The sequence below is a fragment of the Abramis brama genome (assembly GCF_963993115.1).
Source record: "Abramis brama genome assembly, chromosome: 6".
Taxonomy (NCBI): Eukaryota; Metazoa; Chordata; class Actinopteri; order Cypriniformes; family Leuciscidae; genus Abramis; species Abramis brama.
Genome location: NC_139968.1, coordinates 24,445,716 through 24,473,206, shown reverse-complemented (window position 1 = coordinate 24,473,206; position 27,491 = coordinate 24,445,716). Strand labels below are relative to the sequence as shown.

Sequence of the window (27,491 nt, the reverse complement as noted above, 5' to 3'; positions counted from 1 at the left end):
TTCATAGCTATACATTTCTTTCTCAAGGTCACATTATAATTAGACATTTCCAAGATCTAAAGGACAGACTGAGAGCAATCTGTTGAACGTTAACTGGAAGAGAATTGAATAAATGCCTTTTTTATTAGGTTAAGAAGACTCCATAAAAAAAGTTAATTTAGCCCTTGGAGCTCAAATGTAGGCCACTTCAAAATCAAAAGAAAAACAATAACTTTATTCATTATATTTTCATTACTGTTATATATATATATATATAACGTCTTCATCTGTGTTGATATGTTTGTTAGACAAAAGTAAATGCTGATAAAAAGACATCGACTGAGACTATTTTTCTCCACGGTTTAGCTCCAAAACCACTAAGATTCAGAGCAAAAGAACAGACTTTGTGCATATGTTTGCTTGCCTTGGCAGGCATTCAAATGAACATTTAACGCACGCGCGCTTCACCCACTGTCTCTCTATGGAAGTGTCTGCCGCCGTTTGTCAGTAATTGACTGGCCTTGATGGAGTCTAAAGTATTACGATTAAAATCCAGGTTTTCGTTTTCCCCATAATCCCCGTGTTCCTATTCCCACCCTGTAGAAGTTCACACCACCTGTGGCGGTAAGTCTGACAGTGAGATGATGAAATTCTTTGTCATGCCGTCTTAACGGGAGGTACGAGACAGGGAGGAACGCCTCTCTGGGGAAACACACACACTCAGTCACACACACATAGGCGGACACATTTGTAAGGTGCTTAAAGTTGTGAACTTGTTGCATTATCTAAACGTGCAGGATTTTTTAATGTCTTTAATTGAAGAGTTATCTGAAAATCCCCTATGACTTTCCGTAATACTTCGCAAAAGTCGAAAGCCCTGTGCAGGACGACAGGCAGGCCTTAAAGGGACCATGACCAAAAATGAAAATTCTGTCATCATTTAGCTACTCTAACAGGCCTTAGTCAGGTTAGAGGCCAAAATGAATTTTACGCGGCTTAAAACGAGTAGTCTTTACAATGGTATGTGTTGGTCAGAATCCTGCATCAGGTATTTTCACAACTTTCAAAACAGTTTTGTGGCGTTTTTGTCTACTGATGCACACGGACATATCAGAGATGTTTATTTGATGTCTGCATTTACATCTGCAAGATGTATTTTTTTAGAGCGTTTTTGTTCATCTGCAATAAATCTCCTCTCAGATGTCATATAGACATCTAGAAGATGTCTGTAAGATGTTTATGGTTTAGAATGTATGTAAAACTGCTCTTTCTTAGATGTTTATCAGATGTATTACACAGCAGATGTTTTCCAGATCTTTAGCAGACATCTCACAGACGTACCTGTGCTATCCCTATCCATATTTTTTTTTCACCGTATATCCCTTTAGGGTCTCCGTAAAACAAAGCTACATTTTCAGCATCATTACTCCAGTCTTCAGTGTCACATGACCCTTCAGAAATCATTCTAAAATGCTGTTTGCTGCTCAAGAAACATTGATTATGTTGAAAACAGTTGTTTTGCTTAATGTTTGTCTGGAAACCGTGATGCGTGTTTTTTTTTCCAGATTCTTTGATCAATCAAAAGAACAGCATTTATATGTATTTTGTAACATTCTAAATGTTTTACTGTAACTTTTGAGCAATTTAATGCATCCTTGCTATAATAAACATTGTCTTTCCAAAAATACACCCAACTTTTGAATGGTAGTCTGTGCTTTATATAGCTATTCATACTCAATAAATCAAACACTAATCGGCCTCCTTGTAACCCTTTCAAACCACAGTTTGAAAGCGTTAAACAACAGCGAGTTGTTTAATGTTTACCGTCCTTTTCTCTCTTTTTGCGCACCTCAGGTAATCGTATACGAACAGCTGGATTATTAGCTATGCATGAGAGGAACTATCAGCGACTGACTCATTAATGGCCGCCATCAATGGCCGTTAATTAGTTCAGATGCTTGTTTGTGTTGTCACCGAGATGTCTGTTTGTATTTGCGGTAAAACTGCAGTCACTGCACACTCCGCCAGGCGTGACACAAACAGCATGTTTACGTGTTTTTTTTAACATTCCAGTCACATTAAAGGGGACGTCCTCAGAGAAATAGAGTGCAACTGAGTTTCAGGCCACGTAGTCGGAGGAAGGATGGCAGAGGATGCTAAATTGTCTGTGCCTTGGCTTGAATAGCAAGATAGATCGTTTTTCTGTCAAACTTAACTTTAAACTGCAATGCATTAAAAAAAAAAAACTTCTAGGGAAAGAAATCAAAGGTCATTTAGAGGTGAAGCGTGTCATTTCTGCATCACTAAACGGCACAAATGAGAGTAGATGTTAGAAAGAAGTCAAAAGAGCCAATTTTTTCGTGAAATACACTAATTTATTTCAGGAATCATTTTCACAATTATAGTAACGTTTGAAAAGCGTGAAAAAACCATTATATTATACCTTATACATAAATTAATATTTTCAGATATGATATTTACAAATTGAAAACGATATTGTAACCCTGTCAGGTTAATAAGTAGTAAAATATGGGCCCAGTGTCCTCAGTGCAGCAATGACACCTCATGTCATTTCCTCATCCTCTCTGGACAGGAAGCTGTAAAATAATTAGAAACTCTTAAAAATAAAGGTTATTTATTGGCATATGGTTCCATGAAAAGTTTTAAACATCCATGGAGCCTTTCCATTGCACAAAAGTTTCTTTATAATTTAATTTAATTTATTAAATGATTAAAATGTCTGATGGTTCTTTGGGGAACCAAAAATGGTTCTTCTACCACGAAAACCACCTTTTGGAAACTTTATCATTAAGAGTGTATATATATGTTTTTCTAAAGAAAAAAAAGTATTTATTTATTTATAATTACCTTTCTAGAGCAAAGAGTTCCCATGTAGCCACTTCTACAAGCACACACATTTGGTCGGACACATCGGCTTCCATACAAACACCTCTGTTCACAGATTGCTGTAAAAACGTTATATTTTAAGGCGTAGATACATTTTTGATGGTTGATTCAGAACATTACATTGCAAATGTAAGTCACATTGTCTATTTTTACGGTTAGTACATGGGAAATGATGGAATATGCACATTTGATGGCAGAAATGAAAAACATACAAATGATACTGGAAAGAAAAAAACTATTCATTATTTATTGTAAATATTCCTTGTCTGATTGTAAATAATTCCTTAGTGCATGTTTTTCCTAAAGAAATATATATATGTTTTACATTTTTATTTATTTATTAACTCTTTCCCCACCAGTGTTTTTGATCATTTTCACAAACATTTAATGGCCCTAAGAATATTTTGTTGTATGAATATCTGAATATCTTTATTCACTTGAATGTGGGTAAATTTCATAAAAAAGACAACATTTTGATAAAAAAAAAGACTAGAACGTAGTATATATATATATATATATATATATATATATATATATATACATATATATATATATATATGTATATATGTATGTATGTATGTATATATATATATATATATATATATTATTTTTATTTTTATTTTTTTCAAAGACTACAACGTGCATAAGCAATGCTTTTATCACTTGTTTTTTTGCCGGTGTTTTCATCCGGAGATTCTTTCCTCTTTAAGAAGATGCGTAATAGCGCCCCCTACCGTAAAACAGTGAAAACACGGAAAGCTGGAAAATGACGTCAACGCGGGAAAGAGTTAATAATTAGAACTAAAATCAATTGTTAATAAACAGTGCATGTTTTTCTAAACAAAAAAAGTTTTTGTGAAATTTCATTTATTTAATAATAAAAGTAATAATAAAAACTTGTATTTATTGCATTAATTTATGTGTAAATTTTAATCACAACTAAGACTGTATGGGTGGGGAAAACTAATTTTAACCATTTATATAATAGTGTAGTTTTAAAGATCCAAACAAATGCTGGTGGGGGGAAAAAAAACATCCTAATTCGATTGTTAGTTGACCTTTTAGTGTCTAATCCTGTTCTGTTCACACACAGTTCGGTAATTCACGAGAGTGACAACCGTATTCTACAACCGAATTAACTCCCAAAAAATGCAGGTAGTGACAAGGGCATTTACAAAAATTCAGCGTAGTGTGTACGGAACTTTGACTCATTTTTGTTGCCAGATCCAGCTAGAAAAAAAACGCGAACAAGAACAAGCCCATAATAAACCTGAGATGAATCCAAATGTTTTATATTGAAGACAAGACCAGGATATTGTGACCCACACCTACCCACTTTAATATCTCCATAAACTTGATCGTTTTAAGAACCAAACAACAAGCCCCAAAAAAGCTTATAATAAGTGGACATGGCAACACTTCAAGAGCGAAGCATCCAAACTAAGGTGGTTTAGTTAACATTGCAGAAGATAATGAGTCGCTGTAATATTATTTTTGTCAAAAGTAGTGGATGCCAAACACATGAGAACGCCAAAACGTACAACACACCTGGAACGATAATTTAGGGGATTCACTCCCGTATTTAAATGCATTTGTCACTCCTTAAACTTTACAATGTGTACGTGGCCAAATACTCCAAAGAGTACCAAAATTAAAGTTACTATTCCTTCAATAACGCAGGTCAAGCTCAAGGAAAAGCCATTTCAAATTGTCCCTGATCTACTACCCTCATGAGAACATGACACCCATCGCGCTTTACACCCTCATGACACCCGTCGCGCTTTTCTTTCAGTAGTAAACGTGAATTCCTACTACCCTGCGAAACAGATGATCTCTCTGTTTATCACCAACAACCGCAGAGCACAGGAACAGAAGAGATGCTATTTAGATTATTTTACAGAGAACTCGAGCGAGTCTTTTGAGGTTCACCGTGTTGTGGTGAAACGATTACATTTGGGATGGGAATCACTTACGGATTTGGCAGAGACTCCCCCTCCAGCCGGGACTACAGTGGCAGGTGTTCGGCCCCAAACATTCACCTCCGTTTAAACACTTCTGCAGACAAACAGCTGGCGGAACAGAAACAAATAGAGAAACAAGGCTCAAACCAGTGGCACACATTATCAAAAATCAAGCGTAGCGTCAGTTCTGGCAGGTCACGTTAGTCAAGCTCGCATCAGCTCATCCACATCTACTTATAGGAATACGACACCTATCACTGTATACATATGTAAGCTCCTTCAGTATTATCAGCAGCTATCGCGTTTCTCAGGAGCTATTACCCTCCTCCATCCCCAGCTCCTCCTCTCATCAGTCAGGATTTGGCATTCTGATTCCCCTTGAATCAGAATACATTCTCGAATTATGTCGTACTTTAAAATCTTGAATTAATGATATCTGAAATACATTCATGTTGGTTCTGTTTTGTTTGGTTATCGCTGCTCTCCCTGCTCTTATCCATGCTAGGCTGTATTGATGCGCAGGGAGTTCTTGCCCAGAACAGAACCATACCGCCAATCCAAACTGTATGCTAACCGTCAATCGTATTTGACGATAGTGGTCCTGACAGAAGTGTGGATTCTATGATTTATAACTACAATTCTTCTAATTCCTGTTAAATATTACATTACAACTGAGAGGTTTATGTTTAAAGACACAGTTAAATCATCTAGGAGAGTGGACCGTGTGCTCAGGGTCACTGGGGTCAGAAGACATTGCTGTGACTGATGGGTCTCATGTATAAACTGGAATTTTTCACACTTTAACATTTGTTAACATGAGGTCGCTTCAAGGTCGTTTTCAGGATTAGGTTTGGTACTCACGTTTATCACATCTCTTTCCCCTCCAGCCTGACGCGCAGTCGCACACATCTGGTCCGACGCATCGCCCTCCGTTCATACACACTGGCTCACACACGCCTGTGGAGGAATGGGAATAAGGTAAAGCTTTAGATTTACTCAGACCAACAGGGTACAGTAAGTGAATCCAGGTGTTTGCAGTCAGATAATCCAATGCATAATTTAGAGTTTGATTGGTCAAGATGTGACTGAAATACTGATTTAAATTCTGACAGCAATAATAAAATACTAAATAAAATAAATAAAAAATAGAAACATTTCTTGTATTAAATAATTAAAAAAAGTAATAAAACATTTGTTTTGATAATATTATTAATAATAGTATAATTAATAATAGTCCCTTTTAATGTTTTATTATGAATAAATTATTCATTAGTTATGATTTTTTAAATGCGTCTTATTATTATTATTATTATAAATACTTTTAAAGTGATGATTTATTATTAATAAGTGAATAATAAGTTATGGATTTCTTTTTTATTATTTATTATAAAATATGAGTATAATAACAACAATAATAATAACCATTATTGTTATAAATAATAATTTAATGCTTTAATATTCAAATTATTTATAAGTTATTAAAAAGTTATACATTTCTTCAATTCTATATTTTTTTATTAATAATACCATAACTATAACAGCAATAATAATATAATTATTCATATAAATAATATTTTATGAATCAATAAATCATTAGTTATTTTTTCTATTTAATTTTTTTACCTAATAAATTAAATTATTTACCTTATTATTATTATTAAAGTTTTCTTTATTCCCTCTGTATTTAAAAACAAAAAATAATTTGCCGTTTACTGTCTGTAGTGTGAAGTATATTTGTATTTTCTTTTGCACTTGACCTCAACATAAGGACATTGCCAACAGTTCTTCAATGTTATTTTAATTGGAATATTCATATAATGTGACCAAATTAATTAATCCAGTCCTGATCCCATGTTTCATAATTCTCACAGTTAAGTAACTCACTATCTTTGCTCAGATTCATCTCCTTTCCTCCTCGATCAGACAGGCCTTATGTAAACTCTTCAAGTGATGTCTGATCTTTGCTCCCAGAGCACCATTTTGATCAACAAAACAACTCTATGCTTTTCTTCCATATGCTTTGATTTCACTCCCATCATGTTATGTGCTTCACATGTGGGAAGTACAAAACTTTAAGCTCATGGTTGGAGCTTGGTTTGTGGTTATACATGTGAAACTGACCCGACGCCTGGTCCTAAAAGTCCTTTGTAAACACGTCAGGAAGACAGCACTTACTTTTCTCGCAGCGCATCCCAGAATATCCCTCCACACATGAGCAGATGTTGTTTCGTACACAGTGACCGCCGTTCTTGCAGGGTGGACTGCACACGGCTGAAAGAAAGAGAAGTGCGTAAGACGTCCAACATTTGATGAGTTAATATCAGACCTGTGTTCTTTGAACAGATGATGGATACATCAAACGGCTGTAAAATGAAATAAACGACAGCAAATCTGACATGACCATGAAAACGCACTCTAAAAGCTTCTACATTTTACCCAAACTTGAAGCAACCCAGACATTAGAGTCATTCCCTATTAACAAAAACATCTTTACCAGATGACTGTTTCAAGCCATTAAGCGAATCATTCCTCACCACATGGAGCTTCTATGAAGGAATCGATGTATACACATCAAACATCCTGAATCTAAGGCTATGACATGAGTGAAAGACTTCAATAGAATCCAAATGGTTTTTAGGGCTGGTCCATTTTATCGTTTTAAAGTGCTGTAGTCATGCTTCACCCCTACGCTGTTAAGAAATTGATTTCTGGCCTCTGTAAGCTCTCAAAAATAAGGCAATGCATCAGGAAAATTGATTCAAAAAGAAAAGCCGTTACCGTTTTGACAGTGAGCCCCGTAGAAACCAGACTGACAGATGCAGGAGTTCGGCCGTACGCAGGTTCCACCGTTGAGACACACGGGGTCACACAGAGCTAAAGACAAACACATTTATTAAATAAAACATAAATGAAACCCAGGCAGTTGTTTTCTGATCAAATCTCACAATTTTGAGTGTTTGTAAGGTCAAAATCATAGCTCTGCTTTTGAAAAACTTTGATTTAGGTCTTGAAAAAGACTAAAACTGACCTACTAATGATTAAAAAAGGCAAGTTATTTACTTTCACTTTTAAAAACTTTTGTTTTGAAATTCTTACATTAAAATTGTACATGCTATGCTACAATATTGTTTATTCAGTAGCTAGTTCCAGGCTAGGTGTAAAATGTAACAATAAGTAAGGGATAATGTATAGCGAGGCTGAACGGGATTATTTTTCGCTATAACAACCGCCTCGCTATACATTATCCCGCTTATTACATGGCTACCTATAAAATAAATAAATAATTTGACACAAAATATTGATTTAAAAAGGAGTTTATTGATTTAAAAACTATTGTATTGCTTCCGCTAAAGAAAATAGTCCGTTCCGCGTCCATAGCAACGCTCTGTTTTTCATGGCAACGGTGTGTTATACTTCGAGGCGGTCTGTTATCAAGAAATAACAGACCGTATTCTACATTGGAATTCAACCAAGCCATGTAATAAACAATTATAACCTATAATATTTACCAATATGTCAGTGTTCTACTACTATAAAAAAAATCGTTCATTGAAATAAAGCTAAAAGGGATAGTCTACCCAAAAATAAACATTTTCCCATAATTGACTCACCCTCAAGCCATAGGTGTATGTTTCTTCTTCCAGCCAACAATTGGAGTTGTTTTAAAAAATATCCTGGCTCTTCCAAGCTTTATAATGAGAATGAATGATAGCGAAGCAATGCGTTTTTGTAAGAAAAATATCCATATTTATTACATTATAAACTATAATCACTGGCTTCTGGTAATGGCTGGAAGAGTGACCTCTGACCTGACGTATTGACGAACGCGGAAGCACAGAGGATAGAGCAAAACAAAACACTGGTCACGAATTAGAAGTGTAAAACGAGAATTTTTAAAGAGAAATGTCGGAGGAAATGTTTAGAGTCATCTACTCTTACCTAAGCTTACACTACTCCGACATCCTACGTCATGCGTCGGGTCAGAGGTCACTCTTCCGCCAGAACTAGACTCCTGTACGGATGCCAGTGATTATAGTTTATAAAGTTATAAATATGGATATTTTTCTTACAAAAACGCATCGCTTTGCTTCAGAAGGCCTTCATTAACCCCCTGGAGTCGTATGGATTACTTTTATGATGGATGGATGCACTTTTTTGGGCTAAAAAATCTCAGTTACTATTCACTCCCATTATAAAGCTTGGAACAGCCAGGATATTTTTTAATATAACTCCGATTGTGTTTGGCAGAAAGAATGAGGGTGAGTAAATTATGGGATAATTTTCATTTTTTGATGAACTAACCCTTTAAGTAAAATAAAAATGAGATATGAGATGTAAGTGTAAACTTTTTAAACATTGCCAATTCATTTATACACCAATAAGCAACGCTTGTGTTGTTCTAAAAACACTTACACCTACACATACCAACATTATATTGCTTCACCTTTTTGCTTTGTTAGGAGAGTCTGAGTTGATGTATATTGTTTTTTGTAAAATGTTATTAATGTGAATAAAAACTAAATTTTTTACTCTGAGCTGGCTAGTAATTGATCCTCTCAGGTGGGCGAGAGGAAGTTATCATCAGGCTGGAATAATGGCTGGTGTTTTCTCTGAGCCGCCAGAACGGAATGAAAAATGAGCAGATAGAGGTTCTACAACAGCTAAATGCCACCAGGAAGCAGCACACACACATATGATGGATTTAGTGAGAAGAGATTGGTCCCACTGGGAGCTAACCACACACACTCTCACCTGTCTCGCACGATGGTCCCATCCACCCCGCCAGACATTCGCACTCATCCGGTGATGCACATTTCCCTCCGTTTTGACAGTGACGGTTGCACACCACTGAGTAATTGAAACCAAAACACACGTAATGTCTCCTGTGACCACTAGGGGTGTAAGAGTTTGTGTTTAACATCCACATGTACATGAAATCCAAGCAAACGTGATTTATCGGGACTCACTGGTTTCACATCTGGGCCCTACGAAACCATAGGGACATGAGCAGGTGTCTCGACCCACGCAGGTGCCTCCGTACAGGCAGGGCGAACTGCAGAGAGCTGCAGGAATATTCATACGACCAAATGCACACAAAATACAGTCATATTTCACACAAAGCAAACAGCTAACACATAACTGGTGTCATCATCAAGGCTGCACAGATTATTTGGCACAGTTGCCTCTTTATGGAAAGGGAAAACGGCACATATTTGAAGATTCATATGCTACTTCACACTAGTTCACACTATTAACCCACATAAATGTAAAACGTTCAGTCTTTTTCCTTAACACAAAAGGCGTATACAAATAAAGATGTCTCCTACTAAATTTGTAAATACCACCTGACTGCCAACTAGCAATAAAGGTAGCCAATCATGGTTAATAAACAAGAAGTCATCGGCCATAGACGAGCCCTTTGATATGTCCTGTCCGAACTTTGTTTAATAGGAAATACATCAACACAGGAAAGATCACATATATGCACTTACCGCTATCACAGGTCTCTCCGTGGTAACCTGACATGCAATCGCATATATCAGGCGCGACACATTTTCCTCCGTTCAGACAGGCTGGATTGCAGATAGCTGTGAGAATCCAAAAATTACATTATTCTACAATTGCCATGCAAGTGTTGGTTTGTGTGATCGTACAATATTCACAATATTATAAACAAGTGCGTGTTTGTTTGTGACCTATTTCGCAGTTGGGGCCACTGTATCCCTTCTTGCAGCGACACGTGTTGGGGGCCGCACACTCCATGTTTCTACCGCAGGCATGTCTGCACACGGCTGAGGGCACAAATGGCATGCAAACACAAATAACACATGGTCAGATTCACTCCATCAACACGCAAACACATATTTGCCTCCATCTGCGGCCTGAAGCACAGGAAGCAAGAGTATATACAGATTCTTTATGTACTGTACCTATTTAAAATGTGTGCCTTTCACTTTAAATTAAAGTGAGTTGCTGTGCAGGTGACGCCAGTGTTATATTTTTAGATAATTACCATGCTTGCTTTTTAAGATTCACCCAAGTTCTTCCTTCGAGCATTCTGAAAACTACAGGGCTGATTTGAATAGTTGGGTAACTTTCACCGCATGTTTAATGAAAAAGCTAGATCCACTGCCATCTGCTTTGTAGCGCTCAATGCAAGATACCTGCGACTGTTTTGTGCATGTTCACACCATATTCATACATTGAAAACAGTGCCTGAAAATAAGCCATGAATGCATAAGTAATCATTGTTGAGTAAATTTCAACAGTAATGCAATATCATGGGGTTACAATAGCAAACATGTTTATAGTGATTCTTCCACCCTGTGCTCCTAGTTTTCTCAGGTTCACGAACCCACGGGATGGAGCTCAAGGAATGTATTTATTCCTCATGCCTAGAGCATGCTCTGGGATTGGAATGAGCTTATTGTTTACAGCAGTTACTGTCAGTTGTCAGTCTAAAACTCGACATGCTGCATGTCGTAGTTTAGACCTCAGACGGCATGCCCGCAGTTTGTTCACTGACCTATTGCATATAAAACTGGCAATTACTATATAAATATTGGTAGTTCAGATTGGACTAGCTACCTTATTTACCCCTAGTAGTATCTTTAAGGGTACATACTACTATAAGGTACTAATTAGGGGTGTGCACAAATTTTCGAATATTCGATCTGTAATTATTATTCGAAAAATAAAATACTATTCGAATTTTACAACGTTGCTTTGCTGTCCGTAAATGCAGTGAATCCATGATAAATCCCAAGCACTAACTCACAGTTATAATTAAATGCACTGGGTGGCGCTGTGGAGCGTGTTAACAAGTTGTGTGTATTTCATAACATAATGTTGTAGTCTGCCTCGCGGAGTTTGGAATTATTTGAAAATTATCTTACTAAATGATCTTTCAAAATGGAATTACTTTTGATCAAATTAATTAATTAATCTGAGTTATAATATCATCACCACAATGAGAAATCACATGAAATCCAAACAACAGTCGGATGAGGAAAGGCAGCTGTCCATCACTGCATTCACGACTGCAGGTAAGCGCAGCTGGACCCCGCGTGATCGAGATGATAACTTATCTAATAGCAAAATTAGATTTTCTCACTCGAGCATAACTTGCTGGCGCCGGGGCCCCTGCATGTGAATATTATTGTTTTTCTCAACATAAACGTGAAACAATATAAACACGATAATCATATGCTGACTCGAGTGTATGTGTACGTTCTGTACGATATCTGGCGCAGTGTGCTTTATTAGCCGTTTTTTTCCGTTCGCACTGCTTGAGCTTAAATGCTTTTGATCTTTATATTTTTGTTTACACATAGGCCTACTGTTTAATGTTTTCAACTAAAAGAAAACTTTAACATATATTGTAAGCTTGTTGTGTATATTGCCTAATCGTGAGCTTGTTCAGAAATGGTGACAAAAACGTAAAAAAATTAAACTTAAAAAATTACGTCTTTTACATTAAACGTCATTTAAATAAACGAATATTCGATTTCTGAGCCCGAATATTCGAATTCGAATATTTTTGAAAAATGCCCATCCCTAGTACTAATATGCGCTTTTTAGGGTTGGATAAGGAATAAATATCTAGGGTACTGCTAAGTGATGTTGTATACTTAAAGATGCAATATTTTCATACACTTCTGACAGTGTAAGTAGGTAATTTTTGCCCAGCCGTGTATGTGATGGATAAGTCTCTATTTTTGGGCTCACAGGACAAACTCAAAAAAAATTATACATCTAAAAGTACCTCTGCACATTCGGCCATCTCCAGTGTACCCCAAAGGACACCGACCACATCTAGGTTGCCCGTCACCTGCAAGCTCACAGTGGACACCTGGGAAGCAAGGGACATCTGCACAGGTGAAGCTTCTCTCCTCTAATAGAACCACATTTCTGCTCTTGCTTTGGTGTTTACGGTTCTGAAGAGTTGGTTGGTTATCCAGAGATTGGGTGTTGCTTTGTTCACCAAGGTAGGTGAAGCTCCCCTGGGGCAGTGGTTGAGTCTCATATGGGTCTTGGATTCCAGCCCCAATGCCTCCATCTGCGGAGAACTCAGTCTCCGAGAAGGAGAAGGAGAGGGAGGTTAGGGCTGCTGTTAGGGGTTGCTGGTTGTCTGGAGGTGTCAAAGGTCGAGATCCTGTAATTGTGGCCAGACTGGATTGCTGCCTCAGTGCCTCGACATGCCTTGAAGTGTGAGGTAAAGTGACTTTTCCAGGCGTGACGCCCGCAAATCCATGTGCCGAGACTTTAAATGAAGCATCTCGCTCCTCTGGACTTGGAAGAACTTTCAGTTGATTGTGAGAGCCAGAGAGGAGTCTATCCCTGCTGTTGGTTGAGGCAGGTTTGCGTCCCGCCATCAGCGCCAACTCCCCTTTCCCTGTAACAGGTGGAAAGGTTGGCAGGTGGGGGATGTGAGAGGTGGCCTGATGGTGTGGGGTCCTCACTGGTGAGGATAGGCGTCTCTGAGGTTGCCTGAATGGAAGGACGGGGAGGTGCAGATGGGGAACACTGTGGGAGACATGGGGTAGGTTGTTCTTGGCTTGGGTGAGTTGCGGTGAGTGGCGGGGTGCTAGATGAGAGGACAAGGACTTATTATGCAAGATGGCAAGCAACTTGTCAAGCATATGAACAGTAAATACTTTTAGTTCAGCTTTAAAAAAATACTTGTCAGCCACAACAAGGCACGGTAAGGCTCATTACCAAGCAAAAAAAGAACAAGGACACCAAAATGAAAGGAAGAGATTGACTGTATTCTGCAGTTATAATTTACACAAAATCCTCTGGAGATCTTGAACAGCCCTTTGAAGATTTTTCACAATAAGACCACCAGAAGTGCAGTTATGATGAAATAGTGCTCAGTACTAGCTTAAAGCCTTTGGTGATGCTGGTATATTTACTCATAAACAACATATAGCCGCTTTGGCCGCTCAACAAGATTTATTCTGTCCCCCATCCACAAGCAAGGAACAAAGACGCAATACAACAAAACGCAATGCTAACAATAGAGACACACTGCCGTTTTTGAGTGTGTAGGAATCTGGGCCGCATGTGGCGACAATGAGGGAATTAGCAGAATGAAGCTGTTTCTTTTCTAGTTCCCACTGTGGCTGCTCATGGATTCACTTCTGATAACGGCACTATTAGGAATGATTCCAGCAGTGGCCCATTCACAAGGAAAATGTATTAAAAGTCATTACCCAGCTCTGAAGGCTTTTACCGTCGTGCTGCGATACTGCAACATAGGAAAATGTATTTGAGGGATTTTTCTAGCAAAAGAACAGATTAAGAAGTCTAACAACATTTCCATTGAGTGAAATGTAACATTCTGTACTCCTGGGATAAGAAAGGATAAGATGCAGTCTGGTAGTTTTGCTATTCAAATATAAAAAGAGAATCAAAGACCAAATAACTAAAACTCTTACTCTGTTAAAAAAAAAAAAAAAACTTCTTTACTGTCTTTCCTCATCCCCTCTTTAAATTACTTTATACATTATTTTCCTAATTCCTTACTGTCTCTTTCTGTTCCCTATTCCCGTCAGCCAAAAACACATTGTGGGTCAGCAACCACCATGCCGCAGCCTGTGCATGACTGAGCATTAGACTTTTCCAGGTCTTAGTTATCAACCGTATCAAAGCACCTGTCGCGTTCTGAGGATTATGACAGCCTTGCTTCCTATTCGTTATGTTTTTCTCTACTTACTGGAGCTCTGCGCTTTTGGGAGATGAAACAAGGAGGATTAAGAATGGATTGAAGAAGAAAACAGTGACAGATGAATTTTTTAAACAGAGCTAAAATGCAATTTAAGACTTCATGATGATGCAACAACTTTGAAAAAGTTATTGTTTAGTTTTGTGTTGATTAAAGGAGCTATATATTATAATTCAACAAAAAAATGCAATCCAGTGACTCATTAAGGCTTTCCATTGATTTGAAGAACTGACAGCAATGTTTCACAAAGTACTTACTGCTATGCTTTGATTGTTTCGTGCATGTACGTCCATTGCCGTGATAACCTGGTGGACATCGTCCGCAGACATAGCCAGTGTAGGGTGGCCGTAGGTCAATGCATTGAACACCTGGAAAACACGGCCTACTTGCACACTTGAATGTCATATTTAGTCCGTTGGGAAAACCTGCAGTGGAGAAACATGACATGGTTGCTTTTTAGGTTTGCCATAAATTTTGAATGCATGGACATTAAGTTCTGTCAGCCTTTACTCCTAGTCATTAGCATCTTAGAAGGAGATTGATGTGAATTTAGGTTCTGGATGCTCTGGTGCTTTCACCTTTACTTCAACTCCTACCAACAATTTCACAGTCTCACGTGGCCTCCATATCCTACAATGGTTACCCAACCGCAACAGATTGGTTAAGGATTAGCTATGCAGGGAAATTGAGGTCTCGCTCATACACTAGGGAAGATGTGCTGATGTCAGAGGGTGTGAAGCAATAACCTGAAATTTTTACCTCATTTCCTGAGAGTAAAAGTTACCCCATAGTTTTATAAACCACTAAACAAACTGGCATCTTTTTTACTCCACCACACAGAGGCTACAAGACTCATCTGAGCACTTTTGGAGCGCAAGGGAAATGATTTTTGCAGTATTTCACATCACCATATTTTATTGAATAAGTACGCCCTCATCTTGCTCACAATCACCCAGATGCATGCACCTGTTCTGTCGAGCTTCACGTGCCATGTCAAATAAAACAAGAAGCCTGCCCTCTGCCAGCGGAGCAGAGAAAGATGAAAGAGTTAGCAGCTGTCTTCCATTAAAAATAGATTTATCGGCCCTGTGATTACACATATCAAGGGTTATTGCCCGGGATTTTTGTCCCATTTTCGCAAGGTCAGCACAAATCCCTTAGACAACGACGGGATTTATTGGCCGAGGGGGTGACAGCTTGCATCCCCTCTGCTTGCCATCTCATTTTCCTCCATAAGTGTGATGGCAGGCAATTTGCAAGCCGGTAAGACTGTATTAGCAAGAGATGAGGTGCTCCCAAGATGATAGCGTCTTTCCAGAGTGTGCTATTTGTCCCCGTTCCTCAAACTCTGGCCTTAACTACCTTTCGGAAAAGATGACTCATTGGATTGCAAATCTTTGTGGACTTTACAAATCCCCTGTCCTCAATCTCAACCCTTTTGTTTCCTTCCTCGCATTAATTATGACATAGACAAGAAAGGTAAGTGCAAACGAGGGTTCGACAAGGACACGTATTGTTCAAATTGCTTCGAGTGCTGCCTGGGGACAAACGGCCATTGGGGACACTGTCTAATTTCATTTTCAATTAGTATTTACAAAAGGACGACCAGGGTACCTGAGAACGACAAGAATTAATTTAACCTTTGGATTTGTAGCACACAGTAACTCAAATGTAAGAGTCTCTTTTGAGATCCTATTAATGAATGTTTCTACATGGGTAATAACCTTTAAAATACAGACAGCAATTCCAAACAATTACACGGGGTCCTTGTCTACATTGACCCTCTGAGTTTGTAAAATTAAAATGGTCTTTGCATAGAGTGAGAGAAACGTTGTGCTAAATCAGTCAATTATAGACAATCCACACCTTTCCATAAAAAAGGACAATCCCAAATGAGATCTCTTGAATGTCACTATTGTTTCTTTTAGACTGCAATTGGGATTAAGAAGGTAACAAATTATTAATAAATTCTGGTTCACATATTTTTCTCTTTGAGAATTTCAATCTCAATCTCAACATGATCAAACTGTTCTCATTTGCAAAGATACCAAAGTCTGCAATCAGAAATCTCAGTATTTCTCATGAAATTCTGAAAATCTTAAAATGATGCTATACATGTTAATTGTATAGCCCTAAAGTCTTACTTTATGCAAATACTGTCTCATCTGTCTCTTTTTCATTGCTCAAAACAATTTTTTGAAGAAAGATGATTGTGTGGTAATAAAATAAAAACAAAAAGCTGCAAAGATGTCTTTGCAAAGCTGGTTAGAGAACAAATATTCCCTTGGGAACCCCGTCCAGTCTCTGTGGTTGATGTCTCATCTTTCTATCTTTCCATTTTACTCCCAGAGGACATAACCCGAGGGAGTGAAAAGGAGAAGAGAGGGAAGATGAGGAGAGTGAACAGAGCCATAAAGCCAATTTACATTCCCCATACTGATGTCCTCCAGGAGCCTGTTGTGCCAGTCCCAGCAAATATCGTAAGGCCCCTGAGCTATTTGCAACAAAGTGCTATAAACATAGGTCTTCTGTGTAACACTTGTGCACTCTATTTCTCATGTCTTTGTCTTTGACAGGTCTGTATGAGGAAAAGACCAAAATTCCAATCGTAAATCTCACTCCTAATCGTGTTCAGGTCAAATATGTCTTATAATGCATCTTATAATGATGCAAAACACCAATAATTTAACTGTTTTTTGCCTAAGTCAGATGACTTCTGTTTACGTCTGGTTCTTTTATTTTTCTGCTGAGAAAAAGACTCCTTTAGATTTTATGGAACCAAAAAGAATTTGATGAGTAATGTCAGAGTTCATATTTAAATATTTTACTCTTGAGTGCAGACTGCAGTGTCTAGGCAAATGTGATGGAAATTTGAGACATTTTTGAGATCTCTTTCCAAATACTCAAGAAAATAATATTACTACGGTGTTTTTGCTCAGGAGATCTCTTTAATATCCAAGTTGTTTATTTCAGACAGCAATGAGGGGTTCAAACAGAGATGTTAGTTTATGTTTGTGTTTTTTTCCCCTCCTCCATGTCTCCTCAAGAGTATTAGATTAAGAAGAATTTGCTGAGAAATGTTGGAGTTCATACTGAGACCATATTAATTGCAGACTCTGGTATCATGTCAAAATGTCAGCACAATTTGAGACATTAGATCTTTCCAAAACTCTCAGGAGATCTCTTTAACATCTCAGTTATGTAAGGTAAAGAACAATGAGATTGGATGGAGAGCAAATGGAGACTGTTTACTTCTTGTGTTGCAGATTTTCTCCTGAGAAAAAGACACAAGTAATAAGTGTCTCCTCTAAAATGTAAAAAAATGAGAGATTTAAGACTTAACCGAAAATCTAATTTGCATCTCATTGCAGAAGAAACAAATTATACAGTATATTGAAGAGATCTCATTTGTGATTTCACTTTCCTACAGGATTATGCAACTGATCTGACTACGTGCCTCTTGACTATTACACTTCGAAATAGTGAGTGAGAGACGTCCTTTACCTAACCTTGTTCCGTCGAGTCTCACAGAGAGCGTGAATGCCCGGCATGGCTAATTAGAATCGCTAATTTCAGGCATTATACCAAGACGAGAGGGTAAGAGGTGTGAGCACAAAGGCATGCCAGCAGGGCTTGTCTTGCTTTGTGCTAAGCAGCTGGAGGAAAGTCATTTCCTGGGAACATCACAAACACACAAAAAAAAAAACCAGCACAGGAAATGACTCTAGGGGGATTGAACGGACATCACGCTGCGTCAGGGAAAGACAAAGAATCATTTTCTGCAATGTCATGACACCAGCAGTGGGCGATTTGGCTCCAAACGAAACCCTCATGGTTTTGTTTCCTGGCCATCTGTGGACATGTAGAGACAGAACAATGGAAACAACTACTTGCCAGTTCTCTGACTCGCGCTGGTGGCAGCTTTGGTGACCGAGGTCTTGCTTGAAGCTTCGTTGGACTCTGTCGAGAGGTGAGTGGAGGTCGTTTTAGGAAGGGGGGCGGCCATTTTGCTGATGGGCCGCACCGCGGGAGCCGCGGATGAAGATACAGCCTGAGAGGTGGTGGGATGAGATGTGACCAATCTTGCTGGTGCTGATAAAAGAGAGAGAGTGAGACTGATTCAAAATTAACTCGACAACTTCGACTGATTCCACAAGCGTATAGAATAAAGGACAGAGAGTGGGGTAAGATGTTTCTCCCATTTTAATCTCGCAAACTGTGGACAATTTTGTACAACTGGAACCATGATGTACACTGTAAACCCTTACGCCCGTTTCACACATACTCCGTTTGCGGTGCGTATTTTTTTCCGTACCAATGTTAACAGGTTAGAGCTTTCACATTGATTACCATCAAGGTGACGAGTGGAGTATGAGCTTGGTTTGAGAAGTGTATGTTAAATGATTTATATTGCTGTACTCATTCAACAAGTGCTATGCTATGCTGATGCTATCAAAGCATTAAGTCACCAATTAGCAAATAAGCATTTATTGAATTAGCTAGTTAAAGCTAGCCAAGTTTCCACTACTAAAAATATATAAATTGAGATTACATGCTAATTTTTAATTGTATGAATTTGCTTACTAAAATATTTCAAGGTAAAAGCAATAAAAATGTATGATTACAAAATAAAAATCTGTAAGTTCTGCTTACTTAAACGTTACATTTCTTAACTTAAAAATTTGATGTTACAGATCACCTCCAATTATTTGAGTTTTGCCAACTTATTCAGGTTTACAGTGTACTACTGCCTGGGATTGCGAAATGCACATTTTTTACTAGTCGAAGAAAAATTGAGGTATGGAAGCTTGTTTCTGCCCCTTAATAAAAAATAAAAGGTTAATTGCAACTTTTTATCTCACAATTCTGACTTTTTTACTTGCATTTGCTAGTTTACATTTTGCAATTCATTTTTCTCTTTTTTTTCAGAATTGCGAGTTATAAAGTCAAAATTGTGAGATATAAACTCACTAATTTTTTCCCTCTAAATTGGACTTTATATCTCGCAATTGTGCGTTTATAACACGCAATTCTGACTTTATAACTCGCAATTGTGAGTTTATATCTCGCAATTCTGAGAAAAACAAGCTTCCATACTGAGGTTATTGTGCATATTGTTGTTCAGGAAAATAGAATAACTTCACCTTTGAAAAGACTGCAAATGTTACCACATGGGTATGAAAAATTACAACCCAAGTTTTTGTTTTCTAATACAATATGTTCTGCGTAATACAGTATCTGATGGATGACCACAGTCCTTGTGGTTTGAGTTTCACTTTGGTTTCCACTGGAGAATGAAAAAATAATGTTTGATTGAAGATCTTTTTGGCTCTATTTTCCCCCATTTTCCAAGACTGATACCTTGTGTAAGTTGAGTATATTGTGCCGTATCCGGCTTGATACAACAACCACTTAGCAATTTCTACCACTCTGAAGTGTTCTATAAGGAAGAGTTTCAGTTTTGAGACTGTCATCTCTTCTACTTGTCAGAGAAGCCGCACACCTGAGATGTTAGAAATTCACTCCATCTCTCTCTCTCCACATGGAAACTACAGAGGAGATGTTTTACCAATTATCTCTGGACAAGAGCAGAGTCTGGCACAGTGTCCGTGTGTGCACAGGGTGGATAACTATCTTTTGCCATCTGTATTGTATTGCTCTCCCACCCGCAGTTCGGCTGGTGATAATCAAAGCGGGTCGGCAGATCCAGATCTCTCTGTTCTGTTGTGTTTCTGTATGCTGCAATCACACAGATTGTGTTTGTAATAGTGGCCCAGGCCTGGATGAAGAAGTCATCAAATCGCTGTCCCTCTGATGGGGGAAAACGTGAACACAGGGCTCCTGTGAACGAGGGTTCATTGCTTGCAGATTACAGTCAAAAGACATTTGCAGAGCATTTTGTCAAGCGCATGGAGGAAGATGGAAACCAGCTTGAGCAGCAGCGCAGAGACAAACACAGCGTATATTTTCGTGAAACAGAACCAAACAATCACTGAGATTTAAGGCCCTAGGTTTACGAGAGACTCAATAACAGTAGATGTCCGAGTTGATATGTCTGTATTCATGTTCAACACATCACATTTTAAATAAACATTTTTATTTAAGTACTTTAAATATGTCAAGTGGTATTGTGTTCCTCTTTCCCGCTTTTAGAGGACAATACCCTCATGCCAGGCAGTCATTATGAAAAAAACTTTTGTTCTTAAATACAAATCAGATATTGTAAAGAAAAAAAAGCTTAATTAAAAGACAAATTCTTGGTTTTTCAAATGAAAGTATGTGTAAAACACATATAGTATGAAATCATTCACTCTATATATGATACATCATTTTTATTTTATGTTGCACACATTCTAATCACTATTTAACATATATTCTAATGTTTCAAACATATTTTCATTTGAAAAACCAATAATTTTTCTTTTAATTAAGCTTTTTTCTTCTACAATATCTGATTTGTATTGTGAATGTCTTAATAGCCATTTTAGTGATTACAAATGTTTAGTCTTAACTAAAAATGTTTTAAATAAATTATATTTAAAGATTACATTTTATATTACATTTATAATTAATAATTATATTTTTTTAAAATTAGTTAAAAATATAGAAAAAATATACAAAATATGTACCTGTTATTTTATTGCAATACACTATTCTGACTTCTGTTTGGTAATTCTGTGAGCATATTATACAGGGAAGCACTCAAACTGAGACTATGATGCTTTGAATTGAAAAGCCCTGTGTTCCCTAAAGTAAACCCTGGGTAGAACTGCAGGATTGTGCTGCTTTGGCCTCTGTGGGTGAATGTAAAACAAGAAAAGAAAACTCTATTTTCCCCTTTTTGTATGTGCAACAAAGCTGGGGTCATATTTTGTTTGGCACTGTTTAACTTGGTTCTTGCTCTTTTTTTCAGAGGCAGACTTAAGAGGCAGAAATTTAGGTTTCTTACCTTTGCAGGAGATCCCATCTCCCTCCAGGCCCCAAGGGCAGGGGCCACACCTGAAAGAGCCGAATCCATTCATACATCTGACTCCAGGAAAACATGGCCCTCTCACACACTCATTCACATCATCCTGACATGTGACACCTATGGACAGAAAACAAATATTATTATTATAATTATTATTAGCAATAAATGCTTTTGTACAGAGTCCCAAAAGGGACATTTGGTTCACTCGCAAATTTTTTGCGAGCGAACGCAAGGTTTCTCGGGGGATCTCAAAACATTTGCGAGAGAAAGTACAGATTTTCAAATATATTTTTTCCTCCTATCTCAAATTTTTTCCGCCACCATGTCCCTTTAGGGACTCCGTACGTCTGTGTATAGTGTTGTGGGTTTTGCAGCGACTCTTTCTGCAAGTTACATCTTTACTCCAGTAGGTGGCGTCAAGTGACTTTAAGGGCCCTATTTTAACAATCTGAAACGCAAGTATCAAGCGCAAAACGCAAGTAACTTTGTGGGCGGGTCTTGGGCGCTGTTGCTATTATACCGGCGGGATAAATGACTCTTACGCCCGACGCAAATCTAAAATGGGTTGGTCTGAAGTAGCTTCATTATTCATAGGTGTGGTTTGGGCGTAACGTGAAATAAACCAATCAGAGCGTCATCTCACATTTCCTTTAAGAGCAGGCGCGCTTGTTCTAAAGCGGATTCCTATTATAACGGCGGATTTGCCAGACACGCGCCAGGAGCGGTTCACAGCCGAGGAGACAGACGTTCTCGTCAGGGAGGTTGGGGATGGAGAAACACACCCAAATTAACTTACGATACGATACGGCGTACGATAATTTGGGTAAATGTGTAAGCTAGATGTATGCTTTTATAATAAACTATCTATCTATCTATCTATCTATCTATCTATCTATCTATCTATCTATCTATCTATCTATCTATCTATCTATCTATCTATCTATCTATCTATCTATCTATCTATCTCTATCTATCTATCGTAATAATGTATGATTTGCAAAAATGATAACTGCTGCGTCTGTGTGTAGATGAGAGAATCAAAGTGTATGCGCGTTGAGCACACGCTACATTGATTATGGCCCTTAAAATAACATATGAATAACATGCGCAACGCGCCACTGACTTTAAACAGTTTTTTTTCGGCCAGTGGCGGAATTGTTTTCTAAACCTGTAAAATAGCACGAGGGAACGTTTGCGCCGGAACACGCCTCCTCTTTGCGCTGAACCGCCCCGGGGAGCGCAAGTGTATTTCTTAGTTAACCGACGTGCGTCTGTGGAGGGAAAAGTCCGCTTTGCGCGGGTGCAAAATAGGAATGATACATGCATCGGTGTACAAAGTCAATTGCGCTGGGTGCAAGATAGGGCCCTAAGAGTTATTCATTCAACAGATTAGTTCAAAACACTGATTAATTCACAAACAAAACTTTAAGGTGTGGTCACAATCGCGAAATTCTGGGCAAAATCTGTGTGCAGAAATCATTAGCCCTCATGAAAAATTTGTGTGGATTCATATTGCAATGATTGAATTTGCCTGCAAAAATGGTAAATGTGACCGCACCTTTAATGCGGTTATAACTAAATCATTCACAATCTGTTCAAAACACTGACTATGTGTCCGAAATAAAAACCTTCCCTACTACAGTATATGCGAAAAACATTATGCCAGCAGAGTAGTATGTCCAAATACATAGTATTCGAAAAACTGTGGGCAAAAAGTACCCTGATGACCTACTAATTCAGGCGAGATTCTGAAGTGATTATTCGATGGACACTTTACTATCCCATGAGGCCATGGGAGAGGATTTATGAATGGAGGTGAAGCAACACAACTGATGCTGGTAGGTCAAGTGACAATAACAACATGGCGGATTTAGTATGTCCAAATTTCATTCATACTACACACATTCATACTATATAGAGCGTACTCTTTTAACAATCACAAAGTAAATTCAAATTCAAATGTAGAACCTACTCAGACAGTACACGATTTCGGACGCAGCGTGATTCTTTTAGAAACTAAACAATAAGTAATTGAATCATTCACTCAATCGATTCATACAAACACAGTGATTCGCTCAAGAACGAAACGTGTGTTGCTCAGAAACGTGTCAATTTCTGCTTTGACTTTGGAACTATTTTCATTGGCGGGGCACAAATGCACATGTAACTGACAAAACTGCATTTTAAATGCAGGTTATTTATTATTATCTTATTTTTTTAACCTGCTTTAGTTAATTGTTTTTAAATTATGATATAGTGACTGCATAGCAATTGCCAAGCAACCACCATAATTGTGACGTCAAGTTTGTGTCAATTCTATTCCTCATGAAGTGTAACTAACTTGTTGGCTAATATATCTTGATTCATATGCATGTAGATATGTTTCTTTATTATTGTCACTGTGAAGAACAATAGCATTTAGAGTCAATGGTACACTTCAAAAAATTTTATCCGATAACTGTTATTCAAAGTTAAGCTTTATGTGTCCAAACACACTTCTCAGATACAGAAGTTTGGTGCTAACCAAATATAAAGCACATTTGAAATTCAAATGAAAAAATAGTGGTGAAGCATTGTTTCTAGAGAATGACAATCATTTCCTCCACTTCTATCCTCTACTAAAACATCAGAAGTCCATACCAAACACTGCTTTCAGCAAAGATAAAACATTTCTGGACCAATTCATCACGGTGTTTTGGCCTGTTTACTGCTCCCAGTAGCAGAATAGCATACAGATACTCTTTCCTCTATGTGGGTTCAGTAGCTGCTGGGCATTCGTCCATTTTTTCATTTGTATTTGTGTTGTTTGTGGCTTCTCTTAGAAGTGTGTTTGAAGGGGATCTTTAATAATGTCCAAACCATCTGCAAAGGCCCAAAGCGTTATGAGCAGCAGCAAAACACAAACTTTCATCCAATCAGCAGTGTCGGTTCATCTCACGCATGCATTGCCATTAGTGGAAATGGACAAACTCTTCTGAACTGGTTCGATATACGCTGTGCGTCCTTTAAAAAACACCAAGGTAAAAAAGCTTGAGTCCTGACAGGAAAGCTTTTCATTTCAACTTCAATCAACAGCAGTCATTGCATTCAGCCAGGAAACACTAATTCACACATCACCAGTGAAGAGATTTCAACCACCAACCTCAGAATAGACAGTGTGTGAAAACATCAACAGTTCAGCGTTCGTCTGAAATTCCCTGGCAAGAGCGCTTGTTGCTTTTGAGCCTTTTGTTTTCACCCACATATGTTCGGCTGCTTTCAAGCTTGGAGAAACTAAATGAGCTCGCCGGTCATAACTTGGGATTTTTTTTTGGCAAGATACGATACTGTAATTGGATCACAAATGAAACTGAGCCAAGAGTTTGTGATATTTTGATGACCTGCTTCGTAATCAATACGAAAAAAAGCACACACTAAAAATACAAAGCATTGACCCAAAGATGAGGTATAACTCTTAATTGTTCCATGTGAATTTACAGAGGTAACGCAACTGTAAGGTAATGCTATATATATATATATATATATATATATATATATATATATATATATATATATACTGTATATATATATTTTCTCTGCTGAATAAAGCAAACCAGTGTCTCGCTCGTAAAGTTTTGATGGATGCGGATTGTAATCAAGGTAAAGACACCTAAATTTACCTTGAAAAAAGCTTGCAGAAAATACAGTTTTGTGAGAATTGTCCTTGAATCTGATAGTTTACTTTGCTGGATATAGCAAACGGTTCTGGTTGAATCTCCTGAAATGGCCATTTATGTAAATTTAAGGAAAGAAAATTGAACATAATGGAACATAATTTGTCATATACCTGTGAGTCCAGTAGGACACTGGCATTCGAACCCGTCGACCAGATCTACACAGACTCCGACTCCACATGGACTGGAGCCGCATTCGTTCTGCTCATCCTGGCACAGGTCGCCATGGAAACCCGCCTGGCACACGCACAGGTACTCGCCGCTGCCTGCTGGATACTTGATGTTAGTCACACACGTCCCTCCATTCATGCAGCCACATGGCCGTACTATCACCTGTAACCGTGGAAATGTGGACAGAACCGTAAGGTAACGCAAATAGAAATAAAACTAAGTCAACTTTGTGTTTCAAAAACTTATAATTATTAAATTATATATATATATATATATATACATATATACACAGTATATAACACTATAACTTAGATTATTTATTATCAATTGTAATCAATATTGTCAATATTTATATATTATTTAAATAATTCCACATATACACACAATTTTGAGAACTGAATAAAAATATAAACAGTATATTAATTATACAATTTATAATATTACAATTAAGCATATTAATCATTCATATTAACATTTATTTAAAAAAAAAAAAAATTGAATTATATAAGTGTTTGTGTGTGTTCATCAGCTGGAGTAAATAAAATAACATATAATATACATTATTATACAAATTTTTATATATATACAGTGGGGAGAACAAGTATTTGATACACTGCCGATTTTGCAGGTTTTCCCCCACTTACAAAGCATGTAGAAGTCTGTAATTTTTATCATAGGTACACTTCAACTGTGAGAGACGGAATCTAAAACAAAAATCCAGAAAATCACATTGTATGATTTTTAAATAATTAATTTGCATTTTATTGCATGACATAAGTATTTGATCACCTACCAACCAGTAAGAATTCCGGCTCTCACAGACCTGTTAGTTTTTCTTTAAGAAGCCCTCCTGTTCTCCACTCATTACCTGTATTAACTGCACCTGTTTGAACTCGTTACCTGTATAAAAGACACCTGTCCACACACTCAATCAAACAGACTCCAACCTCTCCACAATGGCCAAGACCAGAGAGCTGTGTAAGAACATCAGGGATAAAATTGTAGACCTGCACAAGGCTGGGATGGGCTACAGGACAATACTGCCGTGCAAAGGCAAAAGACCGTAACTTCGTTTTTGGTCGAAAATGAGTTATTTATATTTTTGGCACATTCAAGACCTCCTTTATCATGTGGATAAGTATCTTGAATCAATTCCGTTGTTTTTTCGAGAAAATAATGAGTTGTCTCAACAGTAACTTCCAAAAGCCCATGAGAAACAAAGGCAGAACACCGTAACATCAGTTACCGTTCTTTGGCTTTGTTTTGGAACGCTCAAAATTGAGTTACGGTACTCTGCCTTTGTTTAGCTGAGCGTCAATATGAAGTTACTGTGCCGGTGTTCTATCAAATAATGCTACCTAACAGATTGTACGGTTCTGCCTTTGTTTTAATGTCCATTAAAATTAAAATTACGGTGTAGCCTGTGTACTTTGTACAGCTGCCATCAGTCCCTCTAACTTCTGATGTCCTCAGAGCTTTGTCCTGCGGTCAGAACATTTAGTATATGGTCTGAACCCGCCGTCGACAAACGTGCGATAGCGATCGCGAAGGATTATGCAGAGTTGACAGAAAAACGTTACACATTGCCGTATCAGATGAATACAACCAAGAATTAAAGCCCCGCCTCACTCAGTTCGGGTACTGGACCTGGTTGAAACACTCATGCATCTAGCTGGCAGAGTGCCAAAACTTCGCTGGCACCTTCAGCCCCGCCCTAAACGCGGTCGAGCCAACGCTGGACTAATATATCTATGGAGGTATTTTGTCATGTCAAATGTATTAATAATGCCATCAGAATGCAACCAAAGCACAGGATAGCAATAAGTAGATGGCTATAAATAATTGTAAATCATACAAAATAAATGCCATGATCACTAGATTTTATACAGGTGTTACTATAATGATTTTGTTAATGGTGATCAGCAACCAAATATTGATAATGTGGAAGTTACTGCCTTTTGCCTTGGCATGACTTCTCACTTTTTGCTGACAATACAAAGGCAGAGTACAGTAACTTTAAAATAGTGGTCAAAAGTCAAGTTTGAGCTCAAGATTTTTTTATG

At 37.8% G+C, this 27,491-nt stretch overlaps 1 protein-coding gene across 1 annotated transcript in view; it reads right to left on the bottom strand.

The window, feature by feature from the left end:
* Positions 1 to 2,338: 2,338 nt before the first annotated feature.
* Positions 2,339 to 27,491, bottom strand: part of LOC311085477 (von Willebrand factor D and EGF domain-containing protein) — a 79,818-nt gene continuing 54,665 nt past the window's right edge. The window contains exons 18-32 of the mRNA XM_084117984.1: positions 25,371 to 25,590; positions 21,524 to 21,661; positions 18,469 to 18,666; positions 14,832 to 14,999; positions 12,613 to 13,434; positions 10,544 to 10,639; positions 10,340 to 10,435; positions 9,815 to 9,910; positions 9,600 to 9,695; positions 7,626 to 7,721; positions 7,023 to 7,118; positions 5,709 to 5,804; positions 4,860 to 4,955; positions 2,848 to 2,945; positions 2,339 to 2,576 (exon numbers count right to left, since the gene is read on the bottom strand). Coding sequence (XP_083974110.1) covers positions 2,556 to 2,576; positions 2,848 to 2,945; positions 4,860 to 4,955; positions 5,709 to 5,804; positions 7,023 to 7,118; positions 7,626 to 7,721; positions 9,600 to 9,695; positions 9,815 to 9,910; positions 10,340 to 10,435; positions 10,544 to 10,639; positions 12,613 to 13,434; positions 14,832 to 14,999; positions 18,469 to 18,666; positions 21,524 to 21,661; positions 25,371 to 25,590 — 2,433 coding nt within the window. The 3' untranslated portion in view covers positions 2,339 to 2,555. The remainder of the gene's footprint in view (positions 2,577 to 2,847; positions 2,946 to 4,859; positions 4,956 to 5,708; positions 5,805 to 7,022; positions 7,119 to 7,625; positions 7,722 to 9,599; positions 9,696 to 9,814; positions 9,911 to 10,339; positions 10,436 to 10,543; positions 10,640 to 12,612; positions 13,435 to 14,831; positions 15,000 to 18,468; positions 18,667 to 21,523; positions 21,662 to 25,370; positions 25,591 to 27,491) is intronic.